We start from the raw sequence: 16948 nt of genomic DNA, 5'->3' as shown, positions 1-16948 counted from the left end.
GGAATTTAGTAAATGATTAAAGTGATATTTCAAATCAATAGAAAATATAGATTATTCAATACACCCAGCTGTGTGATCATCTGGAAAAAAAATATATTGGGGTCCCCACCCACACACTGCATAAAAATGTATTCTATATAGGTTAAATGTTATAATTTAAAAACTGAAACATGAGAGTACCAAAGAAAATATAGGTAAAAATATTATTAAATATCCCCGTATGGGAGAGGAGCATTTGAAACAGAACACAAAATCTGAAGCCGTAAAAATTTTTTAAAGTTGACCACACACAATTTTCAAAAGCTGGGGAAAAAAAAAAAATATATATATATATATATGTGTGTGTGTGTGTGTGTGTGTGTGTGTACTAAAAAGACACACACAAAAAAACTGGAGAGGTTACTTAATACAGTATTGCTTGTAATAGCTTGTAATGGTTACATTATATTCCATTAAATCGATGTATTTAATTTATCAGTCTTCTACTGATAGAATTAGAACAATTACTGGCAATATGATAGAGCAAACATTTCTATCAATAGAAGGCTGATAAATTAAATACATCCATATAATGGAACATATTGTAACCATTATAAAAGGCTTCCCTCTTAGCTCAGCCGGTAAAATCTGCCTGCAATGCAGGAGACCCAGGTTCAATTCCTGGGTGGGGCAGGTCCCCTGGAGAAGGAAATGGCAACCCACTCCAGTGTTCTTGCCTGGAGAATCCCACAGAGGAACCTGGCAGGCTACAGTCCATAGCGTTGCAAGAGTCGGAGACAACTTAGCGACTAAACCACCACCATAGAACCAAGTGAGGCTTTGACAATCAGTGTGCTAAGCAATTCTGTAGAATATGCTGCTTCCAAGAAAATCTTATGAAGAGGACCATATCCTTTAGCTGATATTATCATTCATTATCAATTCTTTGATCCTCATTCTTGTGATCTTGTACTTAGCAGCAATCTAAAGCTTTGGTAGTCAAAATGTCAACCAGATGAGAAGGACTATACCCTCTTCTGAGTTAGAAAACAGTGCTGAAATGTCACATTCAATATCACAGTGCAATAAATACTTTATTAAGTAGTACTAATGCAACAGTGTAGCCTAAGATTCCATTTGAAAAACAGATTATGTGCAGAAATGTACCAAGTTTTTGTACTGTGAGAACACTATTTTCCTAATATGCCAAATCTCCCACTGCTTTCTCCAGCTCAAGGTACATGAAAGTGACCTTTGGAAAACTGTGGCAGCACTTTGCTTTCAATGTCACAAAGGTACTCTTCTTCTAAAGAAAAGAAAGAAGAAGAACTTGGACTCTGATTTCTAAAGTGCTCTCCAAATAACATACCATTTCCTCTGTTCCATGTTGACCTCATAGTACATAGGAAGTGTACATAATTCTACACACTACTCACACACACACAAGCACATGCAAGCACACACACAGACACCAGCACAGAGACATGTGTGGAACTACATTCAGATAAAGATAAATGTCTGTGAATGCTTACCTGATAACGTGTTGGCTGATTGAGAATGCTGTTAAAACTGTGTGATTCAAAAACTCTTGAGTTAGACTGAGTGAAGAGGTTTAACTAGGAAAAAATACAATTAACCTAGTAAATTAGAATACATTTATTTGGAAATCATAAATACAATCTACTTTATTCTCCTTGATAACATTTCTGGAATCAACATTTCCGAGGGATGTTTTGTGGAAGCTGAGTTGATTTCCAAAGGCAAAAATTAATGTGAGTAATGTGCTCACATTTATCAAAATGTTGGCAGAATGTCCTGTAATAAAACTATTGAAAAAATATATTTTAAAAAAATTTTTATTGAAAAAAAAAATTTTTTTTAAGTTTCCTGGTGTTAAACAATTGTTCCTGGGGTCCTTGTATACTTTGTCAAAATGCCTTCATGGATTTGGGAAGAAGTTACATGAACCAACTCCATCTGCTTGAGTCTGGTTCCTCTCCTACATTTGAACAGAAACACACTACATGTTCAGATGGTATCATTTGGCAAAACAGGAGCAAAACATGTCTTGCTAAGTGTCTTGGTCTTAGACTGTGTCAGGTTCACCACTTTGAACGGAATTGGACTCAAGTATTTGGTTTTCCTCTCTCTTTTTCTTTTCAAGGTTTAACTTTTGAGTGGGTAGAAACAGAAAGCAAGAAGAGAAGCTCCTTACTGTCTACCCTTCATGTATGTGAACAGGGCCTGCATTTTATTTGCAGATATGCTACTACCTATAAGGTGTGATTCAAAGGCAGGTCCCTTTATCCAAAAATATGTACTCACTCCACCACCTGCCTTCCCACCATCATAACTCAGGAAGAGGCGGGACACTAGGCAGGTAGGAAATGGCACTGATAAGCAATGGTTCTCTTGATTTTGTCCTCTTTTCAATAGTGGCAGGAAAAAAACTTCGGGGAACAAAGTTAATTCTATTTTGCCGCTAGAGGTCAGTCTCTGTCGACAGGTAGGGCTTCCCTGGTGTTAATTCTCCTATTTTGCCACTAGAGGGCAGTCTCTGTTGACAGGTAGAGCTTCCCTGGTATTAATTCTCCTGTTTTGCCACTAGAGGTCAGTCTCTGACTGTTGACTGGGGTTAGCTGTAAAAGATTGATTTCTTGAGTCTCTTCCCTGTCTTCTAAAAAAGAAAAACAGAAACATATAATTTTTCCAATTTTTTTTTAACTAAACTCAGGACACAGAGATTATCTATGACGATTAATAAGATTAAAGAGATAAAGGCAGTTCCATGTACAACTTAAAAAATAAAATCAAAACGGCAGTTTTTAACCTGCTATGGGGAGATGGGGAGGCTAAACAGCATGGCTCCTGAGAAATCTGTGCTCAACCTTCTTTCTGTATCCAGCAACTGCCCTGAGGAAAGCTATTCTTCCTGCCAGTGGTACCATGCAGGCAGGAGAGGACACTCTGAACAGAGAATATCATCTGTTCCCCTCACATCCCTGCAAGCAAGCTGCTTTAAAGCAAACAAACAGGGGTCTAGGTGGCCACATGCCATCTGAATGTGCTCTCTTCAGCTTCTTTGTGTTTCTCCCCTTCTGCATTATGACAATATTAGGAATTAAGTCAGTGAAGTCAGTCAAAGTCAGAAGTTAGTGAAATCAGTTGCCTACAGAAAGAAAACCTGAAGGTGTGACATGCTAGAGTTGAGTTCCCATGCTCGAACAACTTCCTTTTCAAATAATAAAGCCTCAGAGAATAAGTCAAATTCCCAGAGTAACAAAGTCCATCTCAGCAGTAGCAAGAGTCACCCAGAATGGCAATTAGAGCCCAACTCCTTTAAGAGACCAGCTAAGCTGCAGCCAAAGGCATGGCCTGTGGGGAGAAAGAGGGGCAGAAACCAAGCCAGAGCCTCAGCTTCTGAGCAGGAGGTAGCCAGGTCCAGCAGAAACAGCTAGACTCTGATGCTGGAAAACAGGAACTGCATAAATGCCCCACACTGGCGAACCCCTGTGACCTTGCATGAGTGAGTTATAATGACTTCAGCTGTCTTATCTATAAAATGGGAGTAATAATAATACCTACCTTACAGCATTGCATGAGGTTCAAGTGTACGGCAAAGCACTTTGTAAACTGTGAATGAGGGAGGGCACTGATATTTGTTGAGGCTGAAATTCTGTACATCTCACAGCATCCTCACAGTAATGCTATGACGTTTTCTCTCTTTCAGGTGAGACTAGTACAGTTCAGAGTGATGAAATGAGTTGTCCATGTTACTTTCTAATAAGCCAGAATTCAAACCCAGGTCTAATGCCAAGGCTCTCTTCCTTACATTATGCTGCTTTTCACTGTATATAATGAGGTATTATTTGAAGTCACAGCCAATCACTGCAATGCAACTTAATATCCTTAAGAGCCCATATTCAGGTCAAACAAAGAAGGTTTAAAAGGCTACCTTCTTAAAGAGTAAGATGAAGGGTATTACAAATCTCATAAATGCGCATCACTTTTAAAAAGTAAGAAATTAAACTGTGCTAATCCCATCTTTACCCTCAGCATCAACTGAGAAAAAATATGCACTTTATGGAGGTAACACTGCCATCTTGTGGGCTCCAAGGCTATTACAGCTACAGACCATTTTCCCAACTTACAGGCAAAATTGTTCTTTAACCCCATACATTTGCTCCTATATGTTTCACAACCTATTATTTGAGGCTCTGTCCATATCCTTCTGTCTCCTATGACCATTCTATCTCTGAAAATAAAGTTCATGATAATAAAGTGCTAGTGTGAAACTCATCTTTGTTAAAATTAAAGTATTTTAATTTTTCAACCAGGACAACTCAAATACAAGCCATTCTTGATTATTTATAAAAGGGAGTTTTAGTGGTTAATATTTGGGGGTGTTCTAAGCCTGCATTAATTTTATATTAAAGGAAAAAAAGATTATTTAGCTCAATAATGGATTTCTACAAATAAGAAGAATATGGTGGTGGTGAACTATATATACAACCAACAGAAAAATTTAAGATTAGAAACTTATATGTAACTTAGAATAACAGTTGAGAAGCATGGAAAACACAGAAACAAAGTATTTTCTGACAGTAACTTTTAACAAGTTAAAGAAGTTTTTTGTTTGTTTTTATTTTGGTAGTTTACATGAAATTCTGACTGAAAACAAAGCATAGACTAAGTGACTTCTTGGAACATTATGAATATTTTAAGTATTAGTCTATGAAGGACTATGGAATGGACAATTACTTTCAACATCTTCTAAGTTCACACACTGAACAACATCAAAAGACAAGGAGCATTTATCTTCAGGTCTCAGTAAGCTTTTGATACCTACCCTGGACTTTGAGTTACCAATTCCCATTTCTATATCCTTCTGCAGTCTTCTCCTTCTGCATTTGGAAAAGTTAATGATCCGCATGATGAAATAAACAAATGACTTTGGACTAGGAACTAGACTGAAGGGTGGAGGTAATGTTTTTCCATCATCAAAGTAAGATAACCAAAGTTTCGAGCGAGCAAACTTCCACTCTACATCACTGTCATCCTGTGTCACAAAAATAGAAAAAATATGACAACTGATTTTAAAAACTAAAGATTCTAGTAATTTATCCAGTAGGGCCTTACAAGGAACCTACATTATGCTTTGAAATGGAAAAAGTTGTATATGTACATTTATCTGCATATAATCTCTATTGGGCTATATAATATCCCAAGCATCATTCTCACGATACTTTTTTTTTTAATTTTTCTCTTCCATATTCCTCTGTCTGTACCCATTGAAATTTAGCCAGAATTTCCTGCCTCCCATCCAAAAATAAATAAATAAATAAAACAAAGCAAAAAGCACAAGAAAAATTCAGGGTCAAGAGAGGATGAAAAGATTAATTTTTTTCTCCCCCCGCCCAATTCTGCATGTTCAACAATATTTCCCCACTTTCCTTCCTCATCCACACCCATCCAAGCCAGACTGTAGATATATCATACTACACTCCAAGAGCAAAGGAGAAAAATGGCAGTATTCAAATGAATTGCACTTTGGAGTTTATGTGTCTTCAAAGGTCACATAAGGCCCCAGGGGCCTATTCCTGTCTTACAGCGCCTTTCATTCTCAGTGCTGCCCCCTGGTGGTGGGCATAACCATTCTAACTGGTAGACAGATGGAGAGGAAAAATGAAGAGCTGGTCCATGGGTGGAAGACGTTGGCTCAGTCATTTCATTCTGCCCAGTCTACCATTACCACACTGAAGCAGGTGTTCAGAGCACCACAGTTTTCATCTCTGGAGAATCTAACTTCTTCTTTGAGAACACTAACTTACATATTTCTGAAACACAGAGACTCAGTGGACTTAACAAACAGCAAAGTACTAAAAAGATACGGTACGCTAAACTAGAGGAGATAAGAAAACATACACAGTGATGAAGAAAGGTACCAAATCAAGCTCAATCCAAAGCAAGCATAGATTTCTAGAATACTAAAGAGTCTGACTGGACTAAGAGCATCATTAACGTTTGACAGACGTCTAGTAAGTCCTCTACCAGAATCTTTCAGATGGTTCTGAGAGAAGGCAGAGTAATGGTAAATTCACGAGAACTCTGCTGTGCTCCTAGAAGACACTGGAAGGTGCATTACCACCTATCCAGACGGAAACCACAGAGAAGGGCCCCGCTTGGTGTTAAGTCTCTTTGTAGACACGGGCAGGATGTCCACCACAGGACACAAAAGCAGACGCGGTGTGCTAGTAGAACGAAATGGTGAGGATAGACACTGTGGGTAGACAGCAGGCTTACCTCAATCTCTTGATATGAGCTATTAATCATAGCAATGAGCATGTTGAGCAAAACAACGACCATAGTTACATTATATATTCCATATAGAACATATCCTATATTCTCTATGAATTTGTGATCATACTTGAGCACAACAGAAGTGACTTCAGACAATCCAAATATTGACCAAAACAAAGTCTTGAAACTTTCTTCTACACTGTTGGAAGAATAAGGTACACAGTAAATAAATAAACAGTTTCCAGTGTGAAACAGTCAAAAGTAAAAACAAGTTATGGTCTGAATATTGCACAGATATAAAACGCTATTGTAAAATATCATCGTAATACCCCAAGTATAATTATTGTGGGCTTCCCTGGTGGCTCAGTGGTAAAGAATCCACCTGCCAATGCACAAGACATGAGTTTGACCCCTGGGTCAGGAAGATCCTCTGGAGGCAGAAATGGCAACCCACTCCAGTATTCTTGCCTGGAAAATCCCATAGACAGAGGAACTTGGTGGGCTATAGTCCATGGGGTCACAGTCAAAGATGACTTAGTGACTGAACAATAACACAATTATTTTATTATGATACTTAATAGAAATTTTTCTCTCAACTTTTTAGAAACTGGTGATTAAATGTTGCTGATGCCTAGTTTTTCCAGGAGTTATCATCAAGAGAAAATTTTCTGAGCTTGTCAGGTGAAAACTGAAGTAATGCCCTGATACCCATTCCTTTCTCCTAAAAGGATGGAAGTTTGGGGTTTGATTTTGCAGGTGGTTTAGAATTTCAAATCAGGTTTTCTGGAACAGAACAAAATAGGGATTAAAATTATGTACCCATTTCAAAAAAAAATATGTACAAACGTATTCCTTGCAGCATGGCAGTAGGGAAGAATGAAAACTACCAAAATATCCATCAACAGCAAAGTGGATAAATAATTCTGGTACATCTACAAACAGCTATGCAGCCACTGGGGGAAAAACAGATCTAGCTTCATGTGTTTATATAAAATGATATCCAAGATATATTTTTAGTGAAAAAATGAGATGCAGCAAGTCTGAAATAGTTCACCATTTAAATAAAAAGAGGAGTATACAAATACTTATATTCTTGTTTACATAAAGAATACCTCTGAAAGCATTCGAAAGAAACCACTGCCTCTGGACCTGAAGTGAAAGTGTTAGTTGCTCAGTCGTGTCCGATTCTTTGCAACCCCACGGACTGTAGCCCACCAGGCTCCTCTGTCCATGGATTTCTCCAGGCAAGAATATTGGAGTGGGTTGCCATTTCCTTCTCCAGTGGATCTTCCTGACCCAGGGATCAAACCTGGGTCTCCCGCATTGCAGGTAGATTCTTTACCATCTGAGCCACCAATGACCCCTCTGGACCTAAGGAGAACTAACAAACTGGGATCCAAGGCTGAGGAATGGAACAGGCTGTAGATACTGCTCTGCATAGATTTTTCACCACAAGAATGTATCATCTACCTAAAAACTATACTTCAGTAGAAGTGAAGAGATGGCAACAAAATTAAGGGTTCTGATTCTTTTCTCTTAATCTATATAATCTACTTCCTGATTCTGCCAACACAGCAATTAGCAAGTAAGCCCTCACAGACTAATTTACATGCTTCGATCCCTTAAATGAACCTTGCCTGAATTTGGCTGGTTTTGTCATATATCCAAGCAGTAATCACTGACCTGTGAACTACAAGAATCATCCTTAAACAATTATACATGTAGAATTCCATTAAAAAGTTCAAAAGTAAGTCCCCCTTTTTTTTCAAAGAAATATGTATGGAAGTGGTACTTTTAAAATTTGTTAGAGTCTAAACAACAATTTTATAGTTTTGTGGGTTTTAATGCTAGCTTATTGATTCATTCATTCAACAGACATTGATGGAGCACCTGGTATGTTTTAATAATTGTATTAGACCCTGGGGGCAGAGGGTTGAGTAGAAAGGTTCCTATTCCTGTAGAGCTAATCTCAATTACGAAACACTTGATGGTGAAAACTAAGAAAACCTATAGTCTCTTTATCCCTGCCATGAACTTAACAGCATCACAAAATGCCCCCACCCATCCTCTTGGTCCTTTGCAAACCTTCTCGCCTCTGATGCTGGGAATATAGATTCCCAAGAATGCATACATGTGCGGAGAGGGGGAGAGTGAAAAGGGAGAAGGGGAGAGTGAACAGGGAGAGGACACAGGCAGCTCCTGGCTCCTACTGTGGGCAAGAGCCTTTATATAAATTATCTTCCATGTCCTCCCAACGGCCTGATTCAAACCTTACTGTGCTCATTTTAAAAACAAGGAAACTAACACTGAGAAATGTGAAGATAATTAATCAAAAGACCATAGCTAGAAAACAGCAGACGTTGCATTCGCATCCAGGTCTGCCTGATTTCCAGCCCGTGTTCTTTCCACTCTACCGTGTGGCCAGGTCCTCATACACAGCAGCGACGCCAGTGTCGTGTATAGGAGTACTCCCACAGGCCCAAGGGGCGCCACTTGTGCGGCACTTCTCTGGTCCTTTCCCCTCTGGGTTCAATCGGAACTTGTTTTTCACTACAATAAAGTGAGTTTCAGTTATCTTTCACCCCTATTATCGGCTCTATAGTAACTACTTGGAAAAATTAATTCCAAAACAATTTAGATGCCTGGAAGGGCTTGATACTCTCTTTTGGTTTACAGGGAACTCACTGAGGGTCTAGCTTGTTTCCAGCTGTGGCACTCCAGGGGACGGAGGGTACAAAGTCAGGCAGGGGAGATTTCTGGTCTCCTCACCTGGAAGGCCCACGGTACAGACAGACGGCCTGCCTTCCTGACCACTGCACAGCAACAGGCGAGACAGGGTCTGGCAACGTGGACGTCTCCATGCTGAGGGAACTTACAGGGACAATACCTAAGAGAAGTGAGTGCAGGATGACTTCATGGAAACGGTGAGCCTGCAGTGCAGACACCAGTAGGACCAAAGGGAGGAGGCGGTGCTACAGTACAGCGGGCTGCACAGCATCAGCTGTAATTTCTTCTTCCTCCTCAACTCCTTGCACTGATTAATGATACATGAAAATACAAGCCACGCTCCTTTTTTTTGAAATAACAGTAATGGGTACAAAATGATGAAACTAAATTTAATGTCATAAATAATGTAAGAAATATCCAGTATTAAACATTTGCTACCCAATTCTCTTAAAATAGAGTTTCATCTAGGATTTTACCATTCTGTGATCATTCTCTAAACTCAAAGAAATGTAATCTCACACAAGTACTGTTTCTGATTTTGTTTTGTTTTTTTCTCCATCCCTTTACTTTATTTTTCTTTTTGAGGTAGAGTCGATGTACAATATTACATAAGTTTCAGGTGTACAGCACAAGTGATTCATAATTTTTAAAGGATATGTTCCATTTATAGTTATGATGGAATATTGGCTATGTTCTGTGTTGGTCAGGACATCCTTAAGCCTATCTTACTCCCAGGAGTGAGGACTCCCTACTCCTACACCCTGACACTGCCGCCTAACCGGTACCCACTAGTTTGTTTTCTATCTCTGAGTGACCTTTTGTTGTTGTTGTTATATTCACTAGTCTGCTCTAGTTTTTTAGATTCTACATATAAGTGATACCATGCAGTCTGTCTTTCTCTGTCTGACTTATTTTACTTCGTGACTCCAAGTCCACCCATATTGTTTCAAATGACAAAATTCCATTCTTTCTTATGCCTGAGTAGTATTTTATTTTATATACACACATACACACACACATACACACACCCGACTTCTCTATCCATTCATCTGTGGATGGAGACTTAGGTTGCTTCTGTATCTTGGAAATTATCAATAATGATTCTATGAACACTGGGGTGCATGTATCTTTCTGAATTAGTGTTTTTGTTTTTTTCAGCTATATACCCAGGAGTGGCACTGCTGAGTCATACGGCAATTCCACTCTTCTAAAGAAACCTCTATATTGTTTGCCACAGTGACTGCACCAATTTACATTCCCACCAACAGTGCACGAGGGTTCCCTTTATTCCATATATTGGCCAGCATTTGCTATTTGAGGCACTAACTGTTTTTAATGGATTTTTCCTGCTCTTAAAAGCATCTTTATTACAATTATTGAAAACAATTTTTTTTTACTTCATCTAAACTTGTTAGCATTTCTGTTAATCATAGTTTTTTTAGTAAAATGTTTTACTTACGTGGTAAAAGCAGCATTGACTTTAGCCCCAAGGTAGTAAGAATACAATATGAACATGCCAATCATAAAGGCAAGAAACACCATAATAAAGAGGACCATGAACTTGAATATGTCCTTCACAGTCCTTCCCAGAGAGATCTGCAAGGGGCCGAAGCTCTCATTTGCCGGGAGGATATAGGCGATTCGAGAAAAGCTGAGCACTACAGCTATGGCATAGAGGCCTTCAGATATGATCTGAGGGTCAGAAGGGAGCCATTTATCTCTGGCTACAAGAAGAGAGAGAGAGATTAAAAATGGAACTTTCTATTCACGGCTAACTACACAAAATACCTTAAATAGGATATGACTTGTAGGTAGGTGGTTATTATCTCAGTTGAAACTATTCCACATTTAATTAACTGTCCAGACACTATTTTTCATATTAAACTAGAAACACATGAATTCTACATTTATGTGGTTTCTTTTAATGGAGGAAACACTATTAGAAAGATACAAAACAGACTTCACATTGAGAAGAAATAGAATCAAGTACAAAAGATGAAAAAAGGAGCTGAAAATGCTTCATTAAGTTCAGACTGTGTCCATGACGACAAAACAACTGATTTGATTGGTTTGTCCCCTCAGTTACCAGGTTTATCGACCAGCTATTTCATCATGCTATAGGCTCAGTTGGCACACATGTTCTTTTCCATATTTCATGGGGAAACTAGTTCATCTAACAGCTTATGCAAGTAAAATGTCATATTACAAAAAGTGAGAATGTCACTGAATCACAACAGTGCTGTCAGCATGATGTCTGAGCAACATAGCTGGTCCCTGGAAAGTATAAAATGCTACTGAAGTGCAAAAGTCTTAGAGACAGATTCTAAATAAGGACCCCCAACACGCCTTTCAAGGTCACTTCAGTAAGTTCACAGCAGACAACTGGATACTCATTTCTCTGGAAGATCACCTAAGCATTGTGTGGTTCATTCTGTGCAAACTGGGTCACTCCCAGAAGGTACACTGCACACATTCAACAAAAATGAACATTTATTGGATGTTTAATACATAGCAGACACTATGCTTTCAATGATCTTATGGATTTGAGATAGTCACTCTCTTCTTAAAGATACAGAAATCAAGGCTTAGGTTAAAAACTTGATCAAAATCATAATAAGGAGTGAAGCTTACTTCACAAATTCCCCTTCACAGTCATAAACACACACGAGTAAATTTAAATAAAGAGGTACTGAAATAGTCATGATATCTGTTACACACAAATACAATCCAAGCTAATTCCTTAATTATAAATGGTATTCATTTATTCATTTGATCTGGCCTCACTGGTATATAAAAACCCTTGCTTGGTGACAATAAGAGATAATGTGTTTACATTTCAGTCTGTAAAACATTAATATCTTCATTTTATTTATTTATTTAAAAACTTTTAATTTTATACTGGAGTATAAAAATCAACAGTGTTGTGATAGTTCCAGGAGGACAGCAAAGGGATGTGGTCATACATCTACATGCATCCACTCTCCCCCAAACTCCCCTCCCCACTAGGCTGCCACGTAACATTGAACAGAGTGCCCTGTGCTATGTATGCACTGTGTCCTTGTCGGTCATGCACACACCTTCATCTTAGAGCATGCACCCACCCAGTCTTCTTCAGCAATGTTAACATGCTGCTGGTATGCATCACGATGTACTTATAAAGAGTCATTCCTCACAGTCAGAATGCATTTAAACTCTGCGCCTAACTTTCCTTATCTGTAAAATGAGGTTTATATGCTAACTGCTAAAGTCTTTTCCAGGTTTAAGATTTTGCAGCTATATGAAAATTAGCTCATCGCGGCTCCCCAGTTAGGCCTTAAGGGAAGGGAGGCTAACATGATTTCACGTCGGTGTGCAGTGGGCAGGGATGGCATCAGTATCTGCGCAGACCGAAGGTCCCTGGGTATCTCCCTGCCCTCCTGACCTAGAGAAGACTGGCAGGAACTCCACCCCATGGTGTCTTGAGAAGCACAATATCCTCCCCAGCATTTCTGCCGGTTCTGCGAAGCTTACATGCTCATCATCACTTTAGCTCCTATTTCCTGCCTCTGCCGAATTTTTGCTCACTTCTGTTACAGCAGTTTTTAGCACTTTTTATTATTTTATCTCCTCTAACCCAAGCTCTCGGGGACTCATCTTTCACATTAAGCAGTTTATCAAGCTATTTTCTCCCCCTAATTACGACAATTCCATGTCCTAAGAATATTTTAGAGTAACTATGTTCTTTGGCTTAAAGGTGATTTTCTTCCACCTTGAAATACTTCCTTTTTCTAGATGTGAAAGCTGAGGCACAGAGAAGTAAATTAATTTGAACAAGGTCACACAGCAAGGGAGGGTTAGTGTCTTGATATGAATCCAGTTTTATACAGCTCTAAAGTTCATGCTGTCTCCACTCTCTCTATACTTTCAACATGCATTTCATATTAAACATACCCTTCAGGGGCATTTCCTTCCAAAATGTGGTTCCAATACCTTCTCCTGAGACATAAGAGGACTTTGCGCCTGATAACTTACCGTAAGTGAAATACTGTATCTCTGGTGGTAGTGTAACTTCACTGAGGTCACTCTCTTGAACATAACTGTCCACATACTGTTGTGCCTTCGTTGCCTGAAGGAAAGCCAGGAATCTGGCCGTGAAAGCAGCGATGAAGATGGAGAGCATGCCAAAGTCTAGGACATTCCACAACTGCAAAATGTACTCCCTGGGTCCTTCCAGCCAGAGCTCCTTGCACTCAGACCACATCATTCCTGTCACAAGACACACATGTTACGGACAAGAGTTTATACCTTGGACTGAGAAGCTAAGAGTCCCCACCTGTAACATGCCCCGTGTGTAAAGCATGCCACTAGGTACCATAAAGCACTGACTTGCCTATAGCCCACAGAAGTGCTGGGCAGAGTTACATGAAAGAAGCTTTGACTAAAGGAATGATTCACTCCACCAAGTTAGATTTTGGTGAAATATAGTTCTAAATGTGGCACCAGAAATGGTGCTACTCTTACGGGGGTAGGGAAGAAGGGAGGGAGGGAAATAAGGAAGCCTCTTCAAATCAAATGATTTTGCCCCATGAAACACATGGAGGAAAGGAGAAAATTCATCTTTATAAAATGACAATGATTAACTACCAAATAATGGTGATTACTGGAGAAATAAGCCCTTAATTGAGAAATCTACTATACACTTTTAACAAGAACAGTTTTCCAATCATCCGGGAACACTTCCGTCATTCCCCTACCCTCTCGTCTCATCTCAGCTTCGTGCTGAATGCTGAAAAGGTGAGGAATTCTTGGAAAATTAAGCAGGAGGCCCTAGGGCATTATGAAGAAACTGAAAGCAGAAAATGTTCTGGGGGAAGAAGACAAAACATATCAATTTAACAACTGTTTCCAGATGGCGCCAGTGGTAAAGAACCTGCCTACCAATGCAGGAAGTGTAAGAGATGAGGGTTTGATCCGTGGGTCGGGAAGATCCCCTGGAGAAAGGTATGGCAACCCATTCTAGTATTCTTGCCTGGAGAATCCCATGGACAGAGGAGCCCATCCGTCCATAGGGTCGCACAGAGTCAGACATGACTAGCATACACGCATGCCTGACTACATAAGGGGAAAATACTGTAGAATTTTTAAAAGAAATGTAGTGGCTCAAAATAAAATTCATAAAACAATCACTTGATCCAGGTGAAGACCATAGAACTTAATTAGAGGAGAAGCAATCCATTAATTCAGGAATTGAGATGATACCAAGAAACATGCTGGGTGAAATAATACACAAAATTGACTTTGGATTCGTGATCAATCAATAATCTGGTTTCAATCTCCATTTTTTTTTATCATATTGCTTAAAATGTTTACTTTAACATAGCTGCTGTTCAAAACAGGCTATCGTGGGACTTCTCTGGAGGTATAGTGGTTAAGATTCTGTTCTTCCAATGCTGGGGGCACGGCTTCAATCTCTGGTCGGGAAAGTAAGATCCCACATGCCTCACATCTCAGCCAACAAAAAGCAAAGAAAAAAATCCCCAAATGGGCTATTGTGAGGTGAAGTAACAAACATTCCTAAAATGGAAACTCTCCTTAAAAAAACCTCTGAAACAAAAGCAATAAATGTTCTTTAATCATCAGTTAATGGCCACTAGGTTATTGCAGAACTATTTCAATTAAATGCTTGATCATCACAGTGAGTCACATTTTTAAAGTTGCATTTTATTCAATAATTGAAGTTTGATTTCTGAAATATGATATTAATATTAATGCATTTATAATTAAGCTGTTACTCATAAAATTTGTATTTAGTGGTAAGGGATATCCGTCAGCATCACCAAGCTGCCAAATTATTCCATTACTTGCTATTCTGTTTATCTTACAATGGTGATGTTATCACCATACAACATAACATAGAATTTTAAATAGAAAATGGCAATCATGATATAGATGCTATATTTGGTAGAAATTAGAATACTCAAAATAAAAGGCTTACCAAGAACCCAGACCATAATGAGCATTTCAGTCCAAGTGAACTGTGTGGTTTTCACCCTGAAAATCTGTTTGGGATAGTCGATAACAGTGATGTTTGGCAATGTGGTGATTCCTTCAAATCTGTCTGAGGCATTGAAAACAAGCAGGCCCAGGAAGATGATGAAAGAAGCAGCGTGTGCTACAAACTTCATAAAAGGACTTCGCAGAACTTTCCCCAGCTGTAATGAGGCAACAAAACAAAACAATCCAAAACCTTTAACTTCAGAAAATCTGGCTTCCACTTATGAAAACTACTATATACATAGGATAAAAAAAAAAAAAGTGAAGTGAGAACATTCAAAATTCTGCTTTTCTTCTGAAGAGCTACACATTGTGAAAATTACTCCTTTTAGGGGATGTTTCCTTTAAGAATAATATAAGAAGTCTTCAAACTTCATTGTTTCTAAATATCCAATTTGTCTTAGGATGTACTTCATTCACAGATGCATTTCTGGAAATTACAAGGCATATACTTGTTATTCTTATTTTTATGTGAAAGACTATGCAGTGTCAAGGTTTTTAGAATCCAGGGAAAGAAACTGCAAATTTGTAATGTGTATTTTTTTTATAACTGAAATGTTATGATGAGTTTGTAGACTCATTCATTTATAATTGAAATGTTATGATGTGTTTGTGGCACATTACAAACCCTTTGAAGATGAAAAAATATTTACTACCACGGAAGTAAATTTTTGTTCTCACTTCTAACTATTCCTAAATCAATTTATATAAAAAGGCAAAAAACATTATAACCAACATAAATATTTTATCTGTTACTATCCAAAAAAACAGAGAGATACCCAGTAATTAAAACCTCTAAGTAGGTTAACTTAATTAAAAATCATCCCTGGTTTTGGAAAATCATATGACCAGTGAAAAAGCATTTTTAAAGCTCAGTTTATAATGATTTTAAGGTAACTGTTTTAAAATCCCCTGTGATATAATGTCCTTAAGAGCTCTGTGTTCTAGTGGAAGTGAAAAATAATTCCCCTGTTCCAAGGGTTTCTGCAGTCTAAGAATTAGGTACATTTGGTAGATTCATCAAATAAGTTCTCTATTCTCAGACCCTACTTTCCAACTCAGTGTGTGACCTTAAAAAGCACCAAGGTTCACATTTAAAAGGCTGTAACTTCAAACAAATGTTTTTGTATATCCAGAACCTTAATTTGATGTCAACAAATAACCAAAGAATGTCAAGCATTTCTGGGGTTGGACATGAATGCACACAGACAAATGTCACATTTTCCATATTAGACATAGAAAAATAAACCGCACATTTACATATCACTGTGCTGTTCCACAGCTGCGGAGAGGGCATGTCCGGGTAGTTTATCCATAGCACAAAGTGATTTGCAGGGAGCTGCCAAGTCTCTTTTCTTCTAAAGGCTGATCTTTGAAAATGTTAAGTAACATGGAAAAAAAAAAAAAAAAAGCAGTCTGCCTATCTTAAAAATGGGATACATGTGGAGAATTCTTACTATACCATCTTTTCACCACAGCATAAGTGGTGTATGGCAGGTATAAATGCGGGCTCCAGGAACAACTCAATTCCCTCCTTTCCTTTCTCTGTTGGGCAGAGTCCACACATCCTCAGCTGCGCTAAGAGAAAAAAGAATGGACTTCAAGATACCTACTTCAAACCCAATACGTTTTAACTGAATGAGTGGCCCTAAGAGACACATACATATAAACCCAAGCTTTCCAATTCATTTCCCCCAGAAAGGGGAAGTTATTTGAGTGGGATACAATTTTTGCTTTAAATGCACACTCTCTCCTTATCTATAAGTTTTTAGTCTTTCGTATTATCAGAATCATGATTCAAAACAAAGGAACTTAGTTGAATGATCAAAACTGATCAAAATGACAACCTTTCTGCCTTAAACTACATGGGCAGCTCAACGATGAAGTGAGATGGATGAATATTCTCACA

At 38.5% G+C, this 16948-nt stretch overlaps 1 protein-coding gene across 2 annotated transcripts in view; it reads right to left on the bottom strand.

The window, feature by feature from the left end:
- The window catches only part of TRPC3 (transient receptor potential cation channel, subfamily C, member 3), a 71925-nt gene that overhangs the window by 15150 nt on the left and 39827 nt on the right, over positions 1 to 16948 (bottom strand). For both annotated transcript variants that reach the window (XM_010860285.1, XM_010860284.1), the window contains exons 5-10: positions 14981 to 15197; positions 13018 to 13251; positions 10466 to 10730; positions 6283 to 6478; positions 4829 to 5038; positions 1512 to 1595 (exon numbers count right to left, since the gene is read on the bottom strand). In XM_010860285.1, the coding sequence (XP_010858587.1) occupies positions 1512 to 1595; positions 4829 to 5038; positions 6283 to 6478; positions 10466 to 10730; positions 13018 to 13251; positions 14981 to 15197 (1206 nt within the window). The remainder of the gene's footprint in view (positions 1 to 1511; positions 1596 to 4828; positions 5039 to 6282; positions 6479 to 10465; positions 10731 to 13017; positions 13252 to 14980; positions 15198 to 16948) is intronic.

This window comes from Bison bison, unplaced genomic scaffold (genome assembly GCF_000754665.1).
Source record: "Bison bison bison isolate TAMUID 2011002044 unplaced genomic scaffold, Bison_UMD1.0 scf7180017864465, whole genome shotgun sequence".
Lineage (NCBI taxonomy): Eukaryota > Metazoa > Chordata > Mammalia > Artiodactyla > Bovidae > Bison > Bison bison.
The sequence above is the reverse complement of the archived record's forward strand: the minus strand, read 5'-3'. Positions and strand labels throughout refer to the sequence as shown.